This window comes from Lipophrys pholis (assembly GCF_963383615.2).
Source record: "Lipophrys pholis genome assembly, chromosome: 4".
NCBI classification, from domain to species: Eukaryota; Metazoa; Chordata; class Actinopteri; order Blenniiformes; family Blenniidae; genus Lipophrys; species Lipophrys pholis.
Window position 1 is genome coordinate 14747620 of NC_137637.1, and position 18461 is coordinate 14766080.

At 41.7% G+C, this 18461-nt stretch overlaps 1 protein-coding gene across 1 annotated transcript in view; it reads right to left on the reverse strand.

The window, feature by feature from the left end:
* cdh4 (cadherin 4, type 1, R-cadherin (retinal)) overlaps positions 1–18461 on the reverse strand; it is a 230876-nt gene that overhangs the window by 39801 nt on the left and 172614 nt on the right. Inside the window, exons 6-7 of the mRNA XM_080461601.1 lie at positions 16904–17059; positions 11945–12089 (exon numbers count right to left, since the gene is read on the reverse strand). Coding sequence (XP_080317727.1) covers positions 11945–12089; positions 16904–17059 — 301 coding nt within the window. The remainder of the gene's footprint in view (positions 1–11944; positions 12090–16903; positions 17060–18461) is intronic.

Below are 18461 nucleotides of genomic sequence, written 5' to 3' on the forward strand. Positions count from 1 at the left end.
CTGTGGGTTTGCGCAGTTACAGGTGTCTCCATTCCTATAATTGGGTCTAGATGGCACCATCATTCCTGTGACAGCCTGCATGGACAGGATAATTGTAGCCTCAAATTCTATTTCAAACTTCATTAAGTTTCAAAGCAGGATTTGTCACTTTGACCAGAAAGGAAAAGAAGATACTCCAAGGAAAGACAGGAAAAAGAAAAACAATTATTGCTATTCCACTGAGGACAGCGCCAATACATAATCAACTTTTCAGTTCCTGTAGGGCGGGACGCGATGTGATGAGTTGCACGATGCCGCTGCTATCTTTCATTTCACTGCGGAAGATTGAGTAATGTGATGATGGTGTGATTTCACATCCAAAGAGTGAAGGCGATGCCCAAAAGGGTTAAACCCTGAGCCCTCTTAATTCCTATTTAATTTGAACACTAATTCCAAATCCTAATTGCTTTTCCGCCAAAATCACTGGGCCTGAAAATTTGGTGGCAGGAGCATATATTCTTGGCTGTTTTGCTCACGTGACACAAGAGATCACCGGCGAGGGCTATCTGCAGCCTACACATTAATCAGGTGGAGTCAACATCTGCCTCCCAATTAGAACGACATCGAGCAAAAAGTAGAGCGAGATGGATTTACACAGAAGGAGTGCGAAAAGCCAGGCGCACACAGATTCAGAGATAAGAAGGTGGGGAGGAAATTGCAAAGCAGAGAAATAAAGAGGAGATGGAAACAGTGGTGAGAGTTTGGAACGACTGCAGAAAGCCAAAGTACACGAGGAAGTCAGAGAGCGAGAGGGCAAAGGATGGACGGTATAAGAGGATAATAATTCTCATCAGTGGAGGAAAGATAGAGGTTACCTTTGAGGAGGAAAGTGTGGCCGTGACACAGCAGATAGACAAGGAGAAGGAGAAGTAGAGGTTGAGATGTGAGGGAAGCATGTGAGAAGGCTGGAGTGCGGCGAGTCCGGGTGGAAGTGATGAAGAGGGTAAAGAGTTTCTAATAGCGTCCGCTAAACTGTGAGGACCACAAGGACACAGTCAAACCATCACAACCATTTAAAGACGGCTCCTTTGAATGAGGTCTGACACTTTGATGTAAAGGCCAAATCAAAGGTAGACTTTTAGAGTCTTACTCCATATGTTCGTGCAATGTGAAGGACAGCAAACCACACTTATTATCAGGAAAAAGCTACAGAGGAACTATGTCGTCTGGGTTATTTTTAGGTGTCTGTGGTTCAAGGTGCACTGAAAGCGAAGGGTAGGTGACTGTAGATGGGGTAGTTAGTATTACATCTGTGTATAAAGTCACACAAAAATCTGGTTATTCTAAGATGAAATTCATATTTTTCTTTGTCGATCACAGAGGAAGTGCTGGGAGATTGTGTTTTGTTCATAACATGCATCTATCATCTGATATACCGAGATACTAAAATATGGATACTTCTGATATCACATGTGACTGTTTTTGGATGAATTCTCATGTTAAATTATCCATATTTACATTGGATTTACTAATCTTAGATAAACACTTTTTTGGTGGGTGGGGGGTTCTATTTCCTGCTGGTTGGAGAACTACTTCCTCTTCCTGGTGTGATTTGTGATGCTAATGAGGTTGTATAAATGCTGCACATAGACAGGATCTTTGTGTCAGAGGCTGAGATATGTTCAGATGACGTCTGACCACCAACAGTCATGTTTGGAGCTGAGCTCATTCTGATTTTCCTTTATGAAACAATCAGTGGTGTCACACGTCACTGGTACAGAGCCAATAGTCAGGATCTCCTTAAGATACAAACAGAAGTCGAGGATAAAATGATTAAAAGTGTTGGTGACAAATTTATTGAAGAATGTTTTGTGTCTGTAGCTGTGCGGTTGAGTGGATGACATCCGTTTCTCATTTAACGTTTAATGTACTGTCCAGATTAATGCTCATTACAGTAGCTATTAAAAACATGGTTTCATGTAGGGAAAAGCCTGTATTTACAGTCTATCATACCCAAAAAGTTAATAAACACTAAACCAGGGGTGTCGAACTCATTTAAGTTTAGGGGCTTCATACAGCCCAATTTTACTGGTAAAGTAGTGCCAAAACAACTTTTCCATTTAAACTTTTTTTCTTTTCATTGAGTATATGTTTTGGAAAAACTCTATATTTTCCCCAAATCTGAACAGTGAATGCCAAAAATTACTTTAATCTCTACATAACAACAATTTTAATGATGCAAAATACAGTGAAATGTCCAAAAACATCTACACCTGTTGCATTTTGCAGCCTTTTTCGTACATGTTTTTACAAACTCACCCTGGCAACATAACATTGAGGCTAAATGTTAGTTTAGTAGCATAAGGTAACCAACTTTCATGGCTGAACCGCTGATATCTCAGCTCGGGTCTCAGTCTTGCGTTACTACTCTTAAGAAAGCTGTGTTAAAAATCCAATGCTTTCTTAGCAATTTTTACAATTTGCTTGGTGAGCTCATGGGCTAAAAGCTTAGTTATGTTTGTCAAATAATTGAATGGTGATTGGTTGAACCATAGACTGAGCACAGCTGGTGAATAAAAAATGAAGTGTTACTGTGGGACAACTCAACTTCTCAACAACTTTGACAACTCAAAATTAGCCTCAAGCCCCCCCAAACAACTAGATGACTATCTATAAAAATAAAATAATCAATGGTTTGAATGCTCTAAAATGAATTAAAACCAAACAATATTCACACTAGTTAGCTGAAGCAACATTTAAAAGAAAAAAAAAAATCCCTTTAAAGAGGAAGAACCCTTCATGACCTGCAAACTGAGGTGGATTTGTCTGTTCCAGCCAGGGAAACGTCTGAGGATATATGTAAATGCCTCCTGATTTTGCAAAAGTTCAAAAGCAATGATTTTTCAGTGCCTGTAAAGGCCATCACCCGCCTACACCGGATTCTCTGACTAACTCACCCATCGGTGCAAAAAAAACCCATGAAATTTGAACAAAAGAACTGCGCCAGTCGAGAACCAGCAAAGACACTTGTGCTACTTATAATGCCGGCTTGAGACGTAACCCCGCGTGTCCAATAGTTTAACAGGGAGACAAATACCTACCTGGAACAGGTAGTCTGGAACATGTGGGTGTTTGAACTGCTGGAGGGTTGTAATGAAAAGGTCGAGCTGTGGGAATTGTAGGATTCCATCGCTCTTTGAACCCCATCCATTATGACTTGAAGTCATGTGGGATCTGGTCAATCCTTATTGGAACTGTCACTCACAAGTCTTTACACTTAATACAGTTCCAATTTGTTGAAATACCTTCTGTAAACTCTACCAATAGAGATAAAGGAAAAGGGGAGCAGCATTCCCAGACTTGACACGGTGACACAGTGGCACCCCAACAACACACAAGCATCACTGTGTGTTCGCCAAAGAAAAGACTTGCGGATGTGCATACCTCCTGAATCTCAACAAAATGTTTTCAAACTGTTTGATCCAGCTCCTGTCGGGAGTCTGGCAGGAAAAAAAAAAAAAAAAGGGAAAGCAGTAAACATTATACCTAGAATGTGTTGGAGGCTCAAGGGCAACACAATATTTTTAACTACCCGCTGTCCCAACTGCCGGGAAAACATGGCAGCTCACGGGCATCGAGTCAGACCTGCAATATTCTCAAATTATCCAGAAGAATCCCATAGTACGTAATTCAATTGAAAGACAACAAATGGATCACAAAATGGGTTTCAAAAGAACATTTTTCGTGTGTCTTTGGACTTTTCGGGAACAAAGCTGAATATTTGGGGAGTTAAGCAAGAGTTTCAATTATTGGCCGTGTGAGCAAATGACAAATGCATGATGACATTTTTAAAGTTAGAACACATGATTTGAGAGAAAACTTGAAAAAAAGTCCATGATTTACCAATGAAAAAGTTGTCTCATTCCGTCATGGACACAGATAAAATTGATTTGCTCAAAAGTGGCAGGTTAACCGTTGCCCCCCCACTGAGACGACAAACATTCATAAAAAGATTGCCAATGAAGACCGGGGTGTAAAACACCTCAGAAGCCGATTGGAACTTCCCTGAGCATCCACCTCCTCTATTTGCTTCCATCACTCCATGTCCCTGCTGCTGTGCCAATCTCTAATTACTCACTCACACCCCCTCCACCCCCTTAGGCAAGTCGGGAACAGAAAGTCTCTTAAATCTCTCAGCAACTGTTAGGAGAGAGAGAGGGAGGAAAATGCAGTCCCCCCTGTCCCCCCTTGGGAGGGTAAATCGACTGTGAGAGAAGGCACTCAGCTGCTGGTTTTGATCTTGCACTCTCATTTCAGAAGGCCTTTTTGAGAGAGGCGGTCCATAAAAGGGAACAACTTGCTGTCAGAGCGGGGGAGTGGGTGGGGAGGGGGACACAGCGTCATGGGGCAGATGTTCTGAGTGCACTTGCAGCCTCTGAAGAAGTCACGCCATCTCCACCAATCTTTATGTGGGGCCACTTAGCGCCATGTAAGGACTATTTGATGTCACAATCTTAAGGCTGTTCTGGACTTTCGGATAATTTTTTGACCTTATTGACACTGATGTCACACCTGCATTCTGTGTGTTTTGTACCAGTTTATGTACTCCCAAGTACATAAGAGGCTTATGGCATCTTATCCACAGGTGGCCAACACCACTGTGCATCTTTTGGCTCAAATTTCACAGATTTAGCCAGCATTATTGCACTAATACCTTTTTTTTTCTGTATGTGATATTCTGCTCTGGATTCCCGGCATAAAATCATATTATTAGTGACAGTTTTATTGGGTATTGTGCAGAGACCTGGTGGCAGAAAGTCACAGTTGCAGCAGTTTCCAACTGGTCCCGCTTGATGGTTTGATCAAATCTTTTCCTATGAAGCATCTGCTGATGGCGATAAGGGCCGTTCCCTGTAGGTCCTCCTCTTCCAAGGCTTTCATACAGCTCTAGATGCGAAGATGTGTTGTAAAGCTTCACAGAACCTTTGATATCAGGGTCTGTAGATACTGAAAGTGATGCCACTGTAGCTTATTGCAGGCCGGTCCTATGTAGCATTTGAGAAAAGGAGATTCTCTGGATTTTTTAAAGGGAAATATTGAAAAGACTTACTTTTTGTTGCTCTAAATAAATAAATAAATGACTTTTATTGGATTATTATAATCCAGTGGTGTCAAAAGTAAGGCCTGCGGGTCAGAAATAGCCCGGCAGAAAGTCCAAACCAGCACACAAGCTGAAATTTGCCATAAGTGAGAAATTATGACATTATCTCCAACATATTTATTTGAACACCAGGGACAGTGGTTATTCATTTACTCATTTTGAATCAGTTCAGGTGATCAGGATTACTACACAGATATGAAAACATGTCTCGTGTCTCCATAAAAGACCATTACTAGATTTTGACATGTTATTTTGATCATTATATGAACTAGCTAACTATGTTTTTGAGTTCCAGCTGCATGTGACCAATTGTTTTTATGCCTTTGAAGATGTAAATACTGTTGGTTAGAACTTCCTAATAATGAAATACTTTGTTGAACTAAAATAAAGGCATATGTGTAGAGTTCTAGATATTTATACGTTGTAATGCTATTTGTCACTGGTCTGTCCCCCTTGAGATGAAATTGCGCTGTATGTGGTGAAATGAAGTGAAATGAGTCCACCCCGGTCCAACCAGTATCAACTTAAGACAAATCTAATTGTGTGTGGAGGTTTTTTTTAAGACATATTTAAAAATGTAAACCCTATTGGCGTATAAATATAGAAAAGAACTCACTTGTGGTATGTGAGAAAACCGATGTGATATAAATGATATAGTTTTGAAACACGCATGATTACAGCTGTAAAAATCATGTATTATCATTCTAGACTGTTCAGATCTGCTGTGGCAGTGGGAGCCGAGCAAGAGAACTGAAATATATCGGGAGGTATGATGGCCCGGAGCAGCACCTGTCAGCTGGAGAGCTGTGACAGGCTTCAACAGACCACCTGTTGCAGCCATGCAGCGAGTGGTGTCACCTGAGGTAACACCTGAGAGATTTCAGGCTCTTCCAAGCCCTGAGAACACATGCTAATCCAGTTTGGCTCCGTGCAGCTCAGCAGCTGAGCAGTGGGTCCTTTGTTAATCACAGAAAAGGTCAGTTTGTCACAACATTCAATGATTAAGGTCATATTGCACATATTCACAAAGCAGTTTCAAGGCACACGGGCTGTGAATAAGTGTCAAAAAGGAAAGGAAAAGCAGCTATCGTGTTTACTAGGACAGTCACAAGTGAGGAATAAAAGAGAGAAAAGGTAAAAATGGGAATTTAAGGCACTCCCAAGCCAGAAATAATGTATAATTTGAGCTTCCAAGAGCTTCAATTTCCCTTTGTCTTATCATAGGGTGTGTATTTTATTAAACATTTGTCCTTTTGGTTGTTGTCTTAGGTTTCTAGATTCAACGTAGCAGGTTAGGGAAGGTGATGCAAAAAGGGTTTAGTTCAAGTCAGAGTTGAAATTAATAATGAACCTCATCCTCAGTGCATATCTTGCATTTGGCCGAGCTCTCTAACTGCTGGGTGGAAAGCAGTGCTGGTGAGGAGAGAGCGGGGGAAACACACCCAAAAAAAACAACATCAGCAAAGCTGTGCAGCACTTAACTTCAGGTCTAAACAGAGTCCATTAATAGTAGGTAAATGATTAAACTGGCAGAGGATATATTAAAGACTTAAATGATCCAAAAACAGTATAAAAGTGTGTCTCCTTGAACCTCCACTGAAGATGAATGCCGTTCATTCACTTATTACTTGACTAAACAGGCAATTAGGACAACGTGCAGTCTCTTTTCCTAATTAAAATGCATCAATTCAGAGACCAATGATGGAGCACAGGAAAAACGGGAAGCTTTTTTTTTTTTTTGACACCTCACGATGTGTGCTCAACAAACACACGTCAATGACTGCTTAATGAAGAGCAGAACAATTATACTGTACATAGTGGAATGTGTTCCTTCTTAACGCGGGTTATTCTGCTTGATAAAAAAAAAAATTGGGAATTCAAACACTTCTGTCGTTTCGTGCTCTCATTTTAACCTACGCAGAGAAAATCAGAGGAAAAAACAAAGAAAGTAGCTTTTGGATCGTCTGGTTGCCCTCACTAATTAGGAGCTCTGTATACAGACCCACGCTCCACTGAGGAGTAACCAGTGCTCACACACACACACACACACACACACACACACACACACACACACACACACACACACACACACACACACACACACACACACACACACACACACACACACACACACACACACACACACACACACACACACACACGTACACAACATACTTTCCTATATTGTTTACAAATCCCCCGGAGATTAAACTTTGCAGCAGAACAATATCTGAACGCTGTGAAGACAAACACGGGTCCTCGGGGTCTGATTGTTAGAACAGGAGTTCTTCCAGTCGAGACATGAGAGCTGCTTGCACATTCTGCTCTTGTCTCTGGCTTTGCGTTGACCACAACTCCTGTTTCTTGATTCTGAGGGAAGGTCTACAACGCTCCATGCTCTGCAGAGTCTGATAACGATGCGTCCAGCCAGGACTGGACGAACCCGAGTGTCTCATGAGCTGACCCAAAACTTAAAGCTCCACATGTTAATTCACACCTCAATGCTTCAGCCGGCCGAATCGAGGCAAAGCGATTGAAAGTAAAACTGACACGTCAAGGTTTTTAACCGAGACGAGTGTTTCATTCATGCAATTAAAAAGCAAACAAGATCCTTTGGTCTTAAGACGCTGAGCTTTGCAATCAATTGAAACATTTTTCATAACAAGTTTTACTGTTAATTAAATTATACAGACGAAATCCAATAAAAGCAGTTTGATGTTTAAAGAATTGACTAAAGTAATACTTGGGTGAAGAGAATCCCCATCTGAGAAAAATATGACGATAAAAAAAAAGTGTTATTTTACATGCATTCATTTAACAGTAATAAATAAATAAACAGTAATAAATGACTATGAACTTGTTTTAATAGGTATCCAAAGTGGATGTTAGACATCAAAAAGTCCTTTTTAGAACAAAACACTCAAGCATCTTCTTCTCCTCGGTGTCTCTGCAGCCACAGTACAATAGCCATTTACTGGTGAGGATGGTGGGCATGAGCTACACCTTGAATCCTTGTTCAGAGTGAAGGACATTGGGAAAATAAACATCAGTTAAGGTACTTTTATCAGCCTCGATAAAGTAAACACATTGTTTCTCGAATCCAATGTCAGAATACACAAATGCACCAAAGTGTGAAGAGTCAGAAAATGGGACGTCTGCAGATGAACGTGACGTCTCGCTGGTAAACTGCGGCAGAGACAGTGTGACTTCAGACTCAGTGTAATTTCAATTATTAAGAAAAGACACAAAAACAGACAAAAACGTGATTTGTGCTTACATTGTGTTGCGTCATGTTCACAGCACCCATTGGCAGTGCGAATGCAGATGACAAAACTTCAATCGAAGGTCTTATTTTAATAACCACATTTTCAAACACGCTGGGACGAGGAGTAAAATGTAAATAAGACAGGGGATAGTCCTCTAAAATTCAGACAAACTCATATTTTATTCAGAATTGAAATGACCAAATGATGAAAGCATTTTAAATTGATCTACATTAATGTAATTATTGAAGTTCATATTGTTTCCTTCAGTGTAACATCTCCCTCGTCTTGTGACGAGTCTGTAATCATAAATGAAGAGACCCCTTTGCTGGAGTTATTGGAGAGAAAAGTTGTCTTATTCTTGGCTGAAGCAGGATTCTAGCTGTTCAACAGCCTTCTTTGCAGTTTTATTTTGAGTCTCTTTTTTTTTAATGGTAAAGGAAATGTTTTTGCGGATCAAAGGTCTGGAGTGCAGAGGCCAGTTCAGCACCCGGACTGTGAACTCCTGCGGCTGTGGTGAATGCAGTATGTGGTTTAACGTTTTCTTACTGAAAAACAGGCTTTGACTAAAGGTGACCTTCTCTGGATGGAAGCAGATGTATTAAAACCTATGTCCTAAATCCTTTTGCTTCTGATTCTGATCTGTTTTTCAGCAATGACGGCATTTCTACAGACGTGCAAGCTGCCCATGCCGTAGGTACTAATGCAACCCCATACTATCATAGGCTTTTGATCTGTGAGCTGAAAAGAAGCACATGCACTGTTTTCCAGTTCAAAACGATGCCTGTCCTTAATGCGGTGGTGGTGCAGTGCTTGGCGATCACCAGGTCTGACTTTCAGGAGCACCCCGGGATTCATCCAGAGTCTATGAATCATCAGCAACATATTAGTAGTAGTTCAGTAGTTTCAGCATTAATAAACCTCTTTACCTCATCTTTAGTGGTACTTTACTGGTACTTTACTGGTACCACTTACTTTTTAGCACTTTGTTGATCCATCTCTATTCAGATATGTTGCTGCCATTACCTAACATTTTTCATGAACCTTTTATACGTATTTTAGAATCTGAAATGTCTGTATTTCACTGTGAATAAAATAAAGAGAATAAGACGAATGCAAAGGATTGCATAGGGTTTTTATGTACATTCTGCACATTGCCCCATCATTTTTTAGAAAGGCCATTGAAACGTGTGACTCCAAGGCCCTGTTTACGCAACATCATTTTCAAGTGATAATGCAAAACTTTCATTGCATTTTGGATGTCCGTTCACACAGCAATGGTGCTTGAGGCCACTGAAAATACAACTTTTTGAAAACACTGCTGCATGTTACGGCTGTAGTCATTGTACTTCTGCACATGATTGATGGACAATAACAACAATGGCGGCCTCCCGAGTGTCATGAATCCCATTCCACATTCTCCGGGGACTTGGTAGTTTTGTAGTTGAAAGTCGCCCGTAATAACAATCCTTCATCGTCTGTCCATCTCGAATGTCCATATACGCACCATTGTTTATGTTTATCGCGTACTGTTCTCTGCGCATGTGTGTGTGGTTTCATTACAAAAATAACCAACAGCACCACCTCCTGACCCGGCATGCGAACTACATCGTTTTTAGTGTTTCTGCCGTTTCTGTGTAAACCAAATGTTGCTATGTAATCCCAAACAGTTTCTGAAATGAAAATGATACCCTTTCACTTGAAATGTTGTGTAAATGGCCTTAAAAGATTTAGACCCACTACACTAAAGCAGCGCTCTCATTCTCAAGCTCTTCAACAAAGGTGAATGAATTCCTATTTTAGTTTTAATTGTGAACATAAAAACTCTGGCAACACTGTGCTGGCAATGAGGATGAAACCTGCTGCAACAAACACCACTCCTGCAAAAGAAAAACCTTTCAAATTGTCATCTGAACCCTGTGTGAAATAAGCAGTTTAGGATAATTCTATAATAACTGTTGACAGCTTCTAGGTTTTTGGTTTAAAATAGTTTTGGGAAGACCGTCTCTGCAGAAGGTTATTTGAAGTTCACTCTGTTTGCATTTCAGCGTGTCTCAGAAGCAGTTTTTTTATTATTAGTTTTTTTTTTCAAATCAATACATTAACTTGACGATCTGTTCAGTCTGAAAGGAGGTGCAGATGACTTGACCGTCTGCTCAAACAGGTTAATAAATCAATCAATTCTGTATATTGTGTACATGTCATGAATGTAATGGCGAGTTGGCCATGAATTTGCTGTAAAAACAGACATTAGGCACCATTCAGAGTAGCTCATTAGAAGTGTGGTATAACTCGTTTCAACCACTGAAAAGGAAGGGGACTGAAACGCAGAACTGGTTCAAACCAAAGTGATCTCGTATGAATGAAGAGTAAAAACTAAAACTTGTCAATAATGTGAGGAACAAGAAACCAGGTTCTTTTGAATTAAAGTAAGGAATCAAATTTAGGAGCTCACAAAGGGTAACAGGCATAATCTCACAGGATTAGAACCAGACAAAGCCAAAAGAAGTCTCATTCAGACTTTAAACCCGTCAACAGAGAGACAACATCAGGAAATGTGTCTGTCCACAGAAAATGCTGTAGTATTTGCACCAGGCCTGTAGTGGCACTGTAATTCTCTAAAAGTTTGACAGAAACATAGTCATAACACAAAATGAAACCGTAAACATGAGGGCAGTGACAAGATATAAGACGATAACACCGGAAACTTTAAAAATAGACAGCGGCTGCAGCCGCACCAACAACTGAAACATGTTGTCATATACAGCTACGACTTGTGTGAGACTGGTATACATAAGCTACCGTCTTGAAAGTGTCTCTTTTGATGCTAAATGTTGATATAAACCTCCACCTGCAGTGTCAGTGTTAGAAAGTGTTGCATAACTGCAATGCTACTACCTTTAGCAGCAGGGTACAAGTAAGTATCTATCATGATATTAAAACCTTTTCTCACGCGTGACAACAGTGTAAGAGCTGCTGGCTCTGTCTGTCCTGCTGTTAGCTTTAGTATTACCTGAAGCATTTTGCCTCACAGCAGCGACGTACTGATTCTACTTGTAGTCACTTCATATGCAGTCTTCGGAAAAACACTTCCAACAAACTAATGCGACTTCATAAGAACTTCGTCTCCATGTAAACAGGGGAAAACCCAACTTTCCTGAAATGCTGCTACTGCATATGCAATCAATGGCCATAGAAAATTGTTCTTCTGTACATTTGCGAGTAGAAGCAAGTTTGTAGCCACTCGTGGTCGAGAATGGTAACTACATACTATACTACAATAAAAACGCAACTTTTCTGAAATGAAAATGCAAAAATGATACGTATTCACTTGAAACACTGACTTATGAATGGGGCCTCAATGCTTGATTCAGAATGGTGCCGGCAGCTCAGCAAATATGTTACGACAACACCACAGTGGTACAGTGATGTGCTCAACGTTAAGGCACCCTAATCAGAAGTTATTTTACTCGATCTGTCTATCTTCAGTGACCAGTAAAGCAACCTCACTAGTAACGTGCACAGCAGAGGGGGCTCTTACCTGGTTTGGAGCCTTCGGCCACAGAACCGTTGTAGACCTGGTTCTGAAACTCAGGTCTGTTGTCGTTCATGTCGATCACATAGATATACAGATCAATTGGATTCTCCACCTGGTTGCCATTCATGTCCACAGCATGGGCACGTAGCTGTGGGGAAAAAAAGAAATGTTTGCAGTCACGCGAGGTTGAATGAATATTCTAAATGTAGCTCAGGTAACTTTTGACACAGGCTGCTGGCTTGATTGATAGGAAACTGTGCAGACCATCAGGACCGCAACAAACTCAGCACAACCTTGACTTTGTTAATTGGCAACTTCATTTATCTGGCAAATATTCTATTTCTTGCCTGCCAACAGGGCATGAGTATCCTGTTGGTGTCTTGGCACGAATTACAACACCACAGAGAGGGGCAAAGTAGTGAAATGTTCCAGACACACAAACAACACCTATTTTGTTGTTAGCACAGCCAGAGGCCTAAAAAATATCTGAGAGGTGTTGCTGTTCAAGCTGTGGCTTCCTCTTCTTTTCCTTTTTTTTTTGGGGGGGGGGGGGGGGGGGGGGGGGTTCAGGGAGAATGTTTGTCTCAGTTTGTTTTGACAAAGCCAACCACCATTTGGATGGATGTCTCGGGTCTGATGAGCTGTTCCGTGACAATGCACAGTGTGAGAATAGAGTGAGCAAAGAGGACAGGAAAGAAGCGAGAGGAAAAAAGGCGGCCGAGATAGAAAGGAGAGGAGGAGAGTGACTGAGTCTTGTGCAAGTAAATGAGAGATGAAAATACAAAGAGGCAGTGTGGGGGTGTGGGGGGCTTGAACAGGGAGAGCTGACAAAAGCAATCATCATCTACACTGGGATGTCTTAATCTCCACCACTGCTGTTACACACCCTCCACTCCGCACCAATCCCTGCTAATGATATCTAACATAACGCAAAGCTTTGTAATAGCCCTGGAACCAAACCGGCACTGTTCACCAGGACTTACATTACTCTCATTCAATTGCCTAGAATTTCATATTCTCTGCAGAAATGTTATTCAATCACAGCTTGGCTTGGTAAGTGGAGAAGGGCTCTCATTCTGCCTAAAACAGACACGCTGGCAGCAAAATATTTTGTGTGCAGGCAGTAGAGGAGGATCTGCCTGTCAGCCTATTTACAGGAAGTCATGATGTACTGTGGGGTGACATGAAAGATTGAATGGCAACACCTGCCTTCACCAAAACACAACTAATCATGTCGGCTTTTGTGGCTGCCTGTCAGGGATGTATCACACCATACGTAAACAGGCGGCCGCCTGAGCATTCACACGCCGCGCATCCAAGCCCCGATTCAGACACATGTTTATGCACATTAACACGGACACTGACAAGCGCGGCGACACACGCTGGGGGAGCCGCACTCAGCCAATCACAAGAGCCCTCTTTAGCCACTTAATGATCCTCAAGATGCTCGTTTTCCATTGGCTGAAGCACAGCAAACAAACATGGACAGGAGACCCAACAAACAAACAAGCCCAATCTGTTTTCTCAGCTGCGAACACGGCACGCTGAGGTTGTGTGACTGCGATATGTGGAACTGCTTCAGCGCATGGGCGTGTGTGTGTGAAAGTGTGATAATGAGTGTGCCTTTTCGTCTCTTTGTAAAATAGTGTGTTTTGTGTATGTGGTTTTTCTTTCTGTTTATACAAGGGTATATGTGAGTTCTGCATTTTTTTTTTTTTTCCTTGCTGCCAGACGCATACATGTATATTCTTGGGAGTCTGTTTATATGTTTGGCAGTGTGTGTGTGTGTGTGTGTGTGTGTGTGTGTGTGTGTGTGTGTGTGTGTGTGTGTGTGTGTGTGTGTGTGTGAAGCATCATCAGTATTCTTCATGGTAAGCTTTAGTATGACTGGCTCAACCACAGAGTAGAAATACAGTTTACACCTGCCCCACTTCCCATCGGCCATCTGCCAGTGCAGAGTTTTGGTTTTGAACGCAATCTTTATATATATATATTTCGAGATCATTTCTCAGACGTTTAATCTATGTCAATGTCCAAAAATATTACCTCCTCAGTTACCACAACTGTCATAATGTACAATTTAACACGAAGTCATTCGGTTTACAGCCTGCAGTGTCCTCTATGTCAGTGGTTTCCAACCAATTTGTCATGAAGCAGCCCCCAGATTGCAGCTTAAGAAAGAACTGATTAAAAAAAAAGACATAACAGAGAAACCAGGTGGAGACACCCAGTCTCCCAACATGAAAGCATTTCAGTCGTTTCCCTGGGGTTCTTAAGATTATTAAAAGTATCTAACTAGCCTAAGACAGGGCAAATGTGAAATCTGCAGGATTATAATTGGTGTTCAAGCAAATGCTTGTAATTATTTTTAATGACTGTTCGGAGCATATGGTAAATACTATATTAGAAAAATATTGGCATTTTACAGTGAGAGTCAATGTCAGCTTCACAGTTCCAAAGCCATGGCTTTAGGCTTGTTTAGTATCAACATACATTATTCACATCATACTTCCTGAGGTATTTATGGATTTTTCCCATCATTGTGCTGCAGCTATTTTATACATATGTACACTGTATATCAGATGACTGTCACTGGTGTGTTCAAGTACAACAGAAACTTCCTGGTCCACAACAGAAGGTGCATTCATGCAAACCAAAAAGCCAGAGAGGGAGAAAAGAAAATCCCTGACATCCAGACATTCGTATATTTGCTCAGTTCTCCTTGTGCCCTGCCGCCTCGCAGTAGCTCTGTCTGACAAAAGTGAAGCACAGGCTAACACCCACTCTCCTCACCTCACAGATCACTTCCCCCTGGTGCTAGTCTGACAAAAACAGCAGCCTCATCTCTCTTTTCTCTTGAACCCAAAACTAACAAGCAAAGTTTGGCCTGCGAGAGCACAGCAGTGCTGGGAACTTCCTGTCAAGTTGAAAGAAAGTGAGCCATTGACTAAATTTCCCTTGGGTCAGACGCCGGCTACATTCCCTGGCACTAAATCATACATCACATCACAAGCAGCAAGGGTCCACGGAGTCTAAATACGAGGTGAAATCAACTTGAAGTGCCCTCAACCTAACATGCTGTTTTCACTACTGGCTGTGTCAAATAAGAACTGTTTACTGAGAGGTTGTCCTTTCCCAGGGACCAATAACCTGCCCGCTTTATTGATCCCAATTTGCCGGTTGAGTGTAAGAGTTGGTGTGGAGAGACAACAAACATGCACTTAAAGACAGTGTCAAGAGCCTTAATGCAGCAAGGAGCGTAACAAGAGGATGGCTTGAAACCAAAGGACACATACACACACTTACAAGTACAACAAAAACAAACAAGCACGAGACAATAACACAGACATTTGTGATTAGATCTATTTTGTTAAAAGAAGATGTGCCAGTGTTTCTATTGTATGCAATACACCTTCCTCTTTCCTTCCTCCAAAGACAGGAGCAAGCTTTCAAATTAGCTCTATCAGCAGCACAGCCATCTATCACTATGACAGGCATGCGGGCGTTGTGAGCCTGACACCAGTGCTCACCTCAAGAGGACGTGTAAGTCCGTGCTGATATGAACCAAAACCAGTAATGTGCGTATATATGAAGCGATGGCCCAGCAGTCAGGTCTCATGTGGTCTGCATATTTAATTGCCACATTCACATAGCTGTTTAACCTGAGGATCCTTAGAGAGCCGGGATGAGTTCAAATGTGTGTGTGTGTGCGTGTGTGCGTGTGTGTGTGTGTGTGTGTGTGTTTCCTTCTCTTTATAGGAAGCATGAACAAGAAGAATATCGAAAACTTTCGGGTCTAAACAACATTGCTGAGGTCAATTTTACGCACAGGTCTAATTTTAAAATTACGATTATGGTCATGGATAGGTACTTAGTGATTTGTTATTTGAAATTTGGGAGAAGTAAAAGGGAGCAGCATTAAAAAGAAACAAAAAAACCCCCAAACAAATACACATGTGAACGGTATAATACAGTGCAAAAGCCAGTCAAAATTTACATAATTGCATGTAGGTAAAATAAGTTTTGCACAAGGAGAACTGAGTCTTCATTGCAAAGTTGGAGTAAGAATGATGATCCCTCTGCACGTGCCATGTTTTGTGCCAAGCAAAATTACATATATCCACAACTATGGTGTGAGGTCTGAGGTCACACTTGGGCTGTTCAAGGTCATAGTGAAGAGGCAGAGAAAGCGTTTGTGTGTGTGTGTGTGTGTGTGTGTGTGTGTGTGTGTGTGTGTGTGTGTGTGTGTGTGTGTGTGTGTGTAAGGGGAATCCTATGGGCCACATACAGACTGACTGTACAGCTGTCAGCCTGCCCTGCTGAACAGCACAGCTGCTCAGAGTGCATGAGGTGAGTGTGCACCTCTGAGCAGGCCTGCTATGCACAAAGCAAAACTAGAAGCTGCGAGGCAGATAGTGTGAGCTACGGAAGAAAAAAAAAAAAGATTCTTCTCAGGGAATACACAAATCCATTATCTATCAGCATGCCACACAGACACATGTGCACACCTTTACAGGAACTGGAGCATGCGCAGCCAAAGTTGCACCTGCTCATTAGCTCAGACGATAGACACATAAACAATGGCTTACCTCGGTTTTTCTCTCTTTCCCTCTGTTCTACCCATCCTGTGCTGCTCTGTGCAGCGAAACCTCACTCTAAACTGCAGCTTAAGTGGCAGTGCGTTTTGTCGAGGCATTCTTTATTTCATCGCTGGCTTCAGCATCAATCAAGCCCTGGAGAGGCTGGTGTGAAGGCAGTGCACATCAGAGCGCCGCTCTGAATGTGCTCCAACTTGTGTTTTTGTTTTGGCAGATGAACATTACACTCAAAGGTAGATGAACAAGAAAAAAAAAGCTAAGGCACATGTCCACAAGGATGAATGTGAGGTAATGAGACAGATGTAACTAGAGCTGTCGAAGGTGCGGAGACAAACAAGGCAGAAGGGAGTCATTTCTTCCTTACGTGGAAAGAGGCTCTCTCCTCTCTGTCCAGGGGTTGGGTGACAAACATGTTGCCACTGATGGGATCTATGTTGTAGATGCCACTCGGGGGCTGGTCAGCGCCTGCTCCAGTGATGCTGTAGCGGATGCCGACATCCTTATCCTGATCGGAACGGATCTGAGGATACAACCGGAGGAAAGAAGTTTAGCAGAGAGGAAAAGTCTTTGCTTTTCAGGCTTTCAGCGAACTTGCAATAAAAAGTACAGAATATGCGGTGCACAGTATGTGGCATAAATTGTCAAAAGCACATTGTGAAGGAAAACCAAAGGCATGAGTAACAACTGAGCATACAGGAGCTGTTTGATAGATACATTGATGATAACGTTTCTGCAGAAAGCCTTCTTTTGTGTCAACGCTTTGAACCAACAGCCTGAAGGTGGAAATAGAAAACTGAACCATGTGCAGGGAGGGAAAAAGATCTGATGCCAGCGGATGCAACCTGTTGAGCTTTTGGTTTTCTTTGTCTTAACAATGGCATCCCAAAAGGCTTTTCTCAGTGTAAAATACCTTTTTGTCCAGCAAAAAACATGTACTGCTGATGGTTATCTTTCCGGAATATGTAAACGTGTCTCTATTCTCAGCCACACGTGACTGATCTTAACGTCTCGGTGCATTTTTAACAGCTTGGTTGTTATTTCAAACACAACTCAAACTGTGAGTGATTTATTTGACATCGGGCAGGTTTCAGTTTTAATGGATCCAGTGTCGTTGCAATGAAAATGGCAATATTTTTGTTCAATGCCTTGCAGCCTTTAAAGACGACAAGATGACATGACATTTGCAGCATTTCTTCCCTTGGGATTGATTTTCTGTAGGATTCAACAGTTATCCAGTGCCTCATAAATTTGCTGCAACATTATTGTTGCACTGAATAATTCAGTCGGTCTGAAAGTGTTACCGTCACCAAGTTGGTATACAAGCACTTCCACCTCCTGACAGTCACAATGCCCCCCCCCCCCCCCCCCAAAAAAATGCATAGACACTTTTCATTTGTTGGACTTTTATGGTTAAAAACAACATGTGGCACATAGTAATTCAAGCAGTATTACTGCTTTTGTAAATGACAGACAGGGTGAAAACAGATGTTTTACTGCAGCAAAATGTTCAGAGAGAGCATATCCTGACAGTTAGAGGGGTTAAAAGAGTAGTTTGACAGTTTAAGAAAAGCTTTACTTGCTATTGATATCACTCTCATGTCCATCAACACAAACATGAAGCTCAGGGCTGCCAACTGTCAGGCGTTTGACTCAGAATTCACACGTTTTCTCACCGTGCGCTGCAGTTTTTAGCTGGACGGAACATGTCGAAACAAAAATATTCTATTGTGCATCTACTACTGGAAAACACACAAAGCAATACCAGATGCTGACTATGAAAACGATAAAACACAAGTATGGCTTATTAAAAAACCCCAAAATATTCTACCCTACCACTCCAACCCTTCACGTCTACCTGAAAGTTCCCAGCAGCGCTGGAAGTTTTCTCAGGATGTTGGTTATAGCATTGGCTGAAATATTGA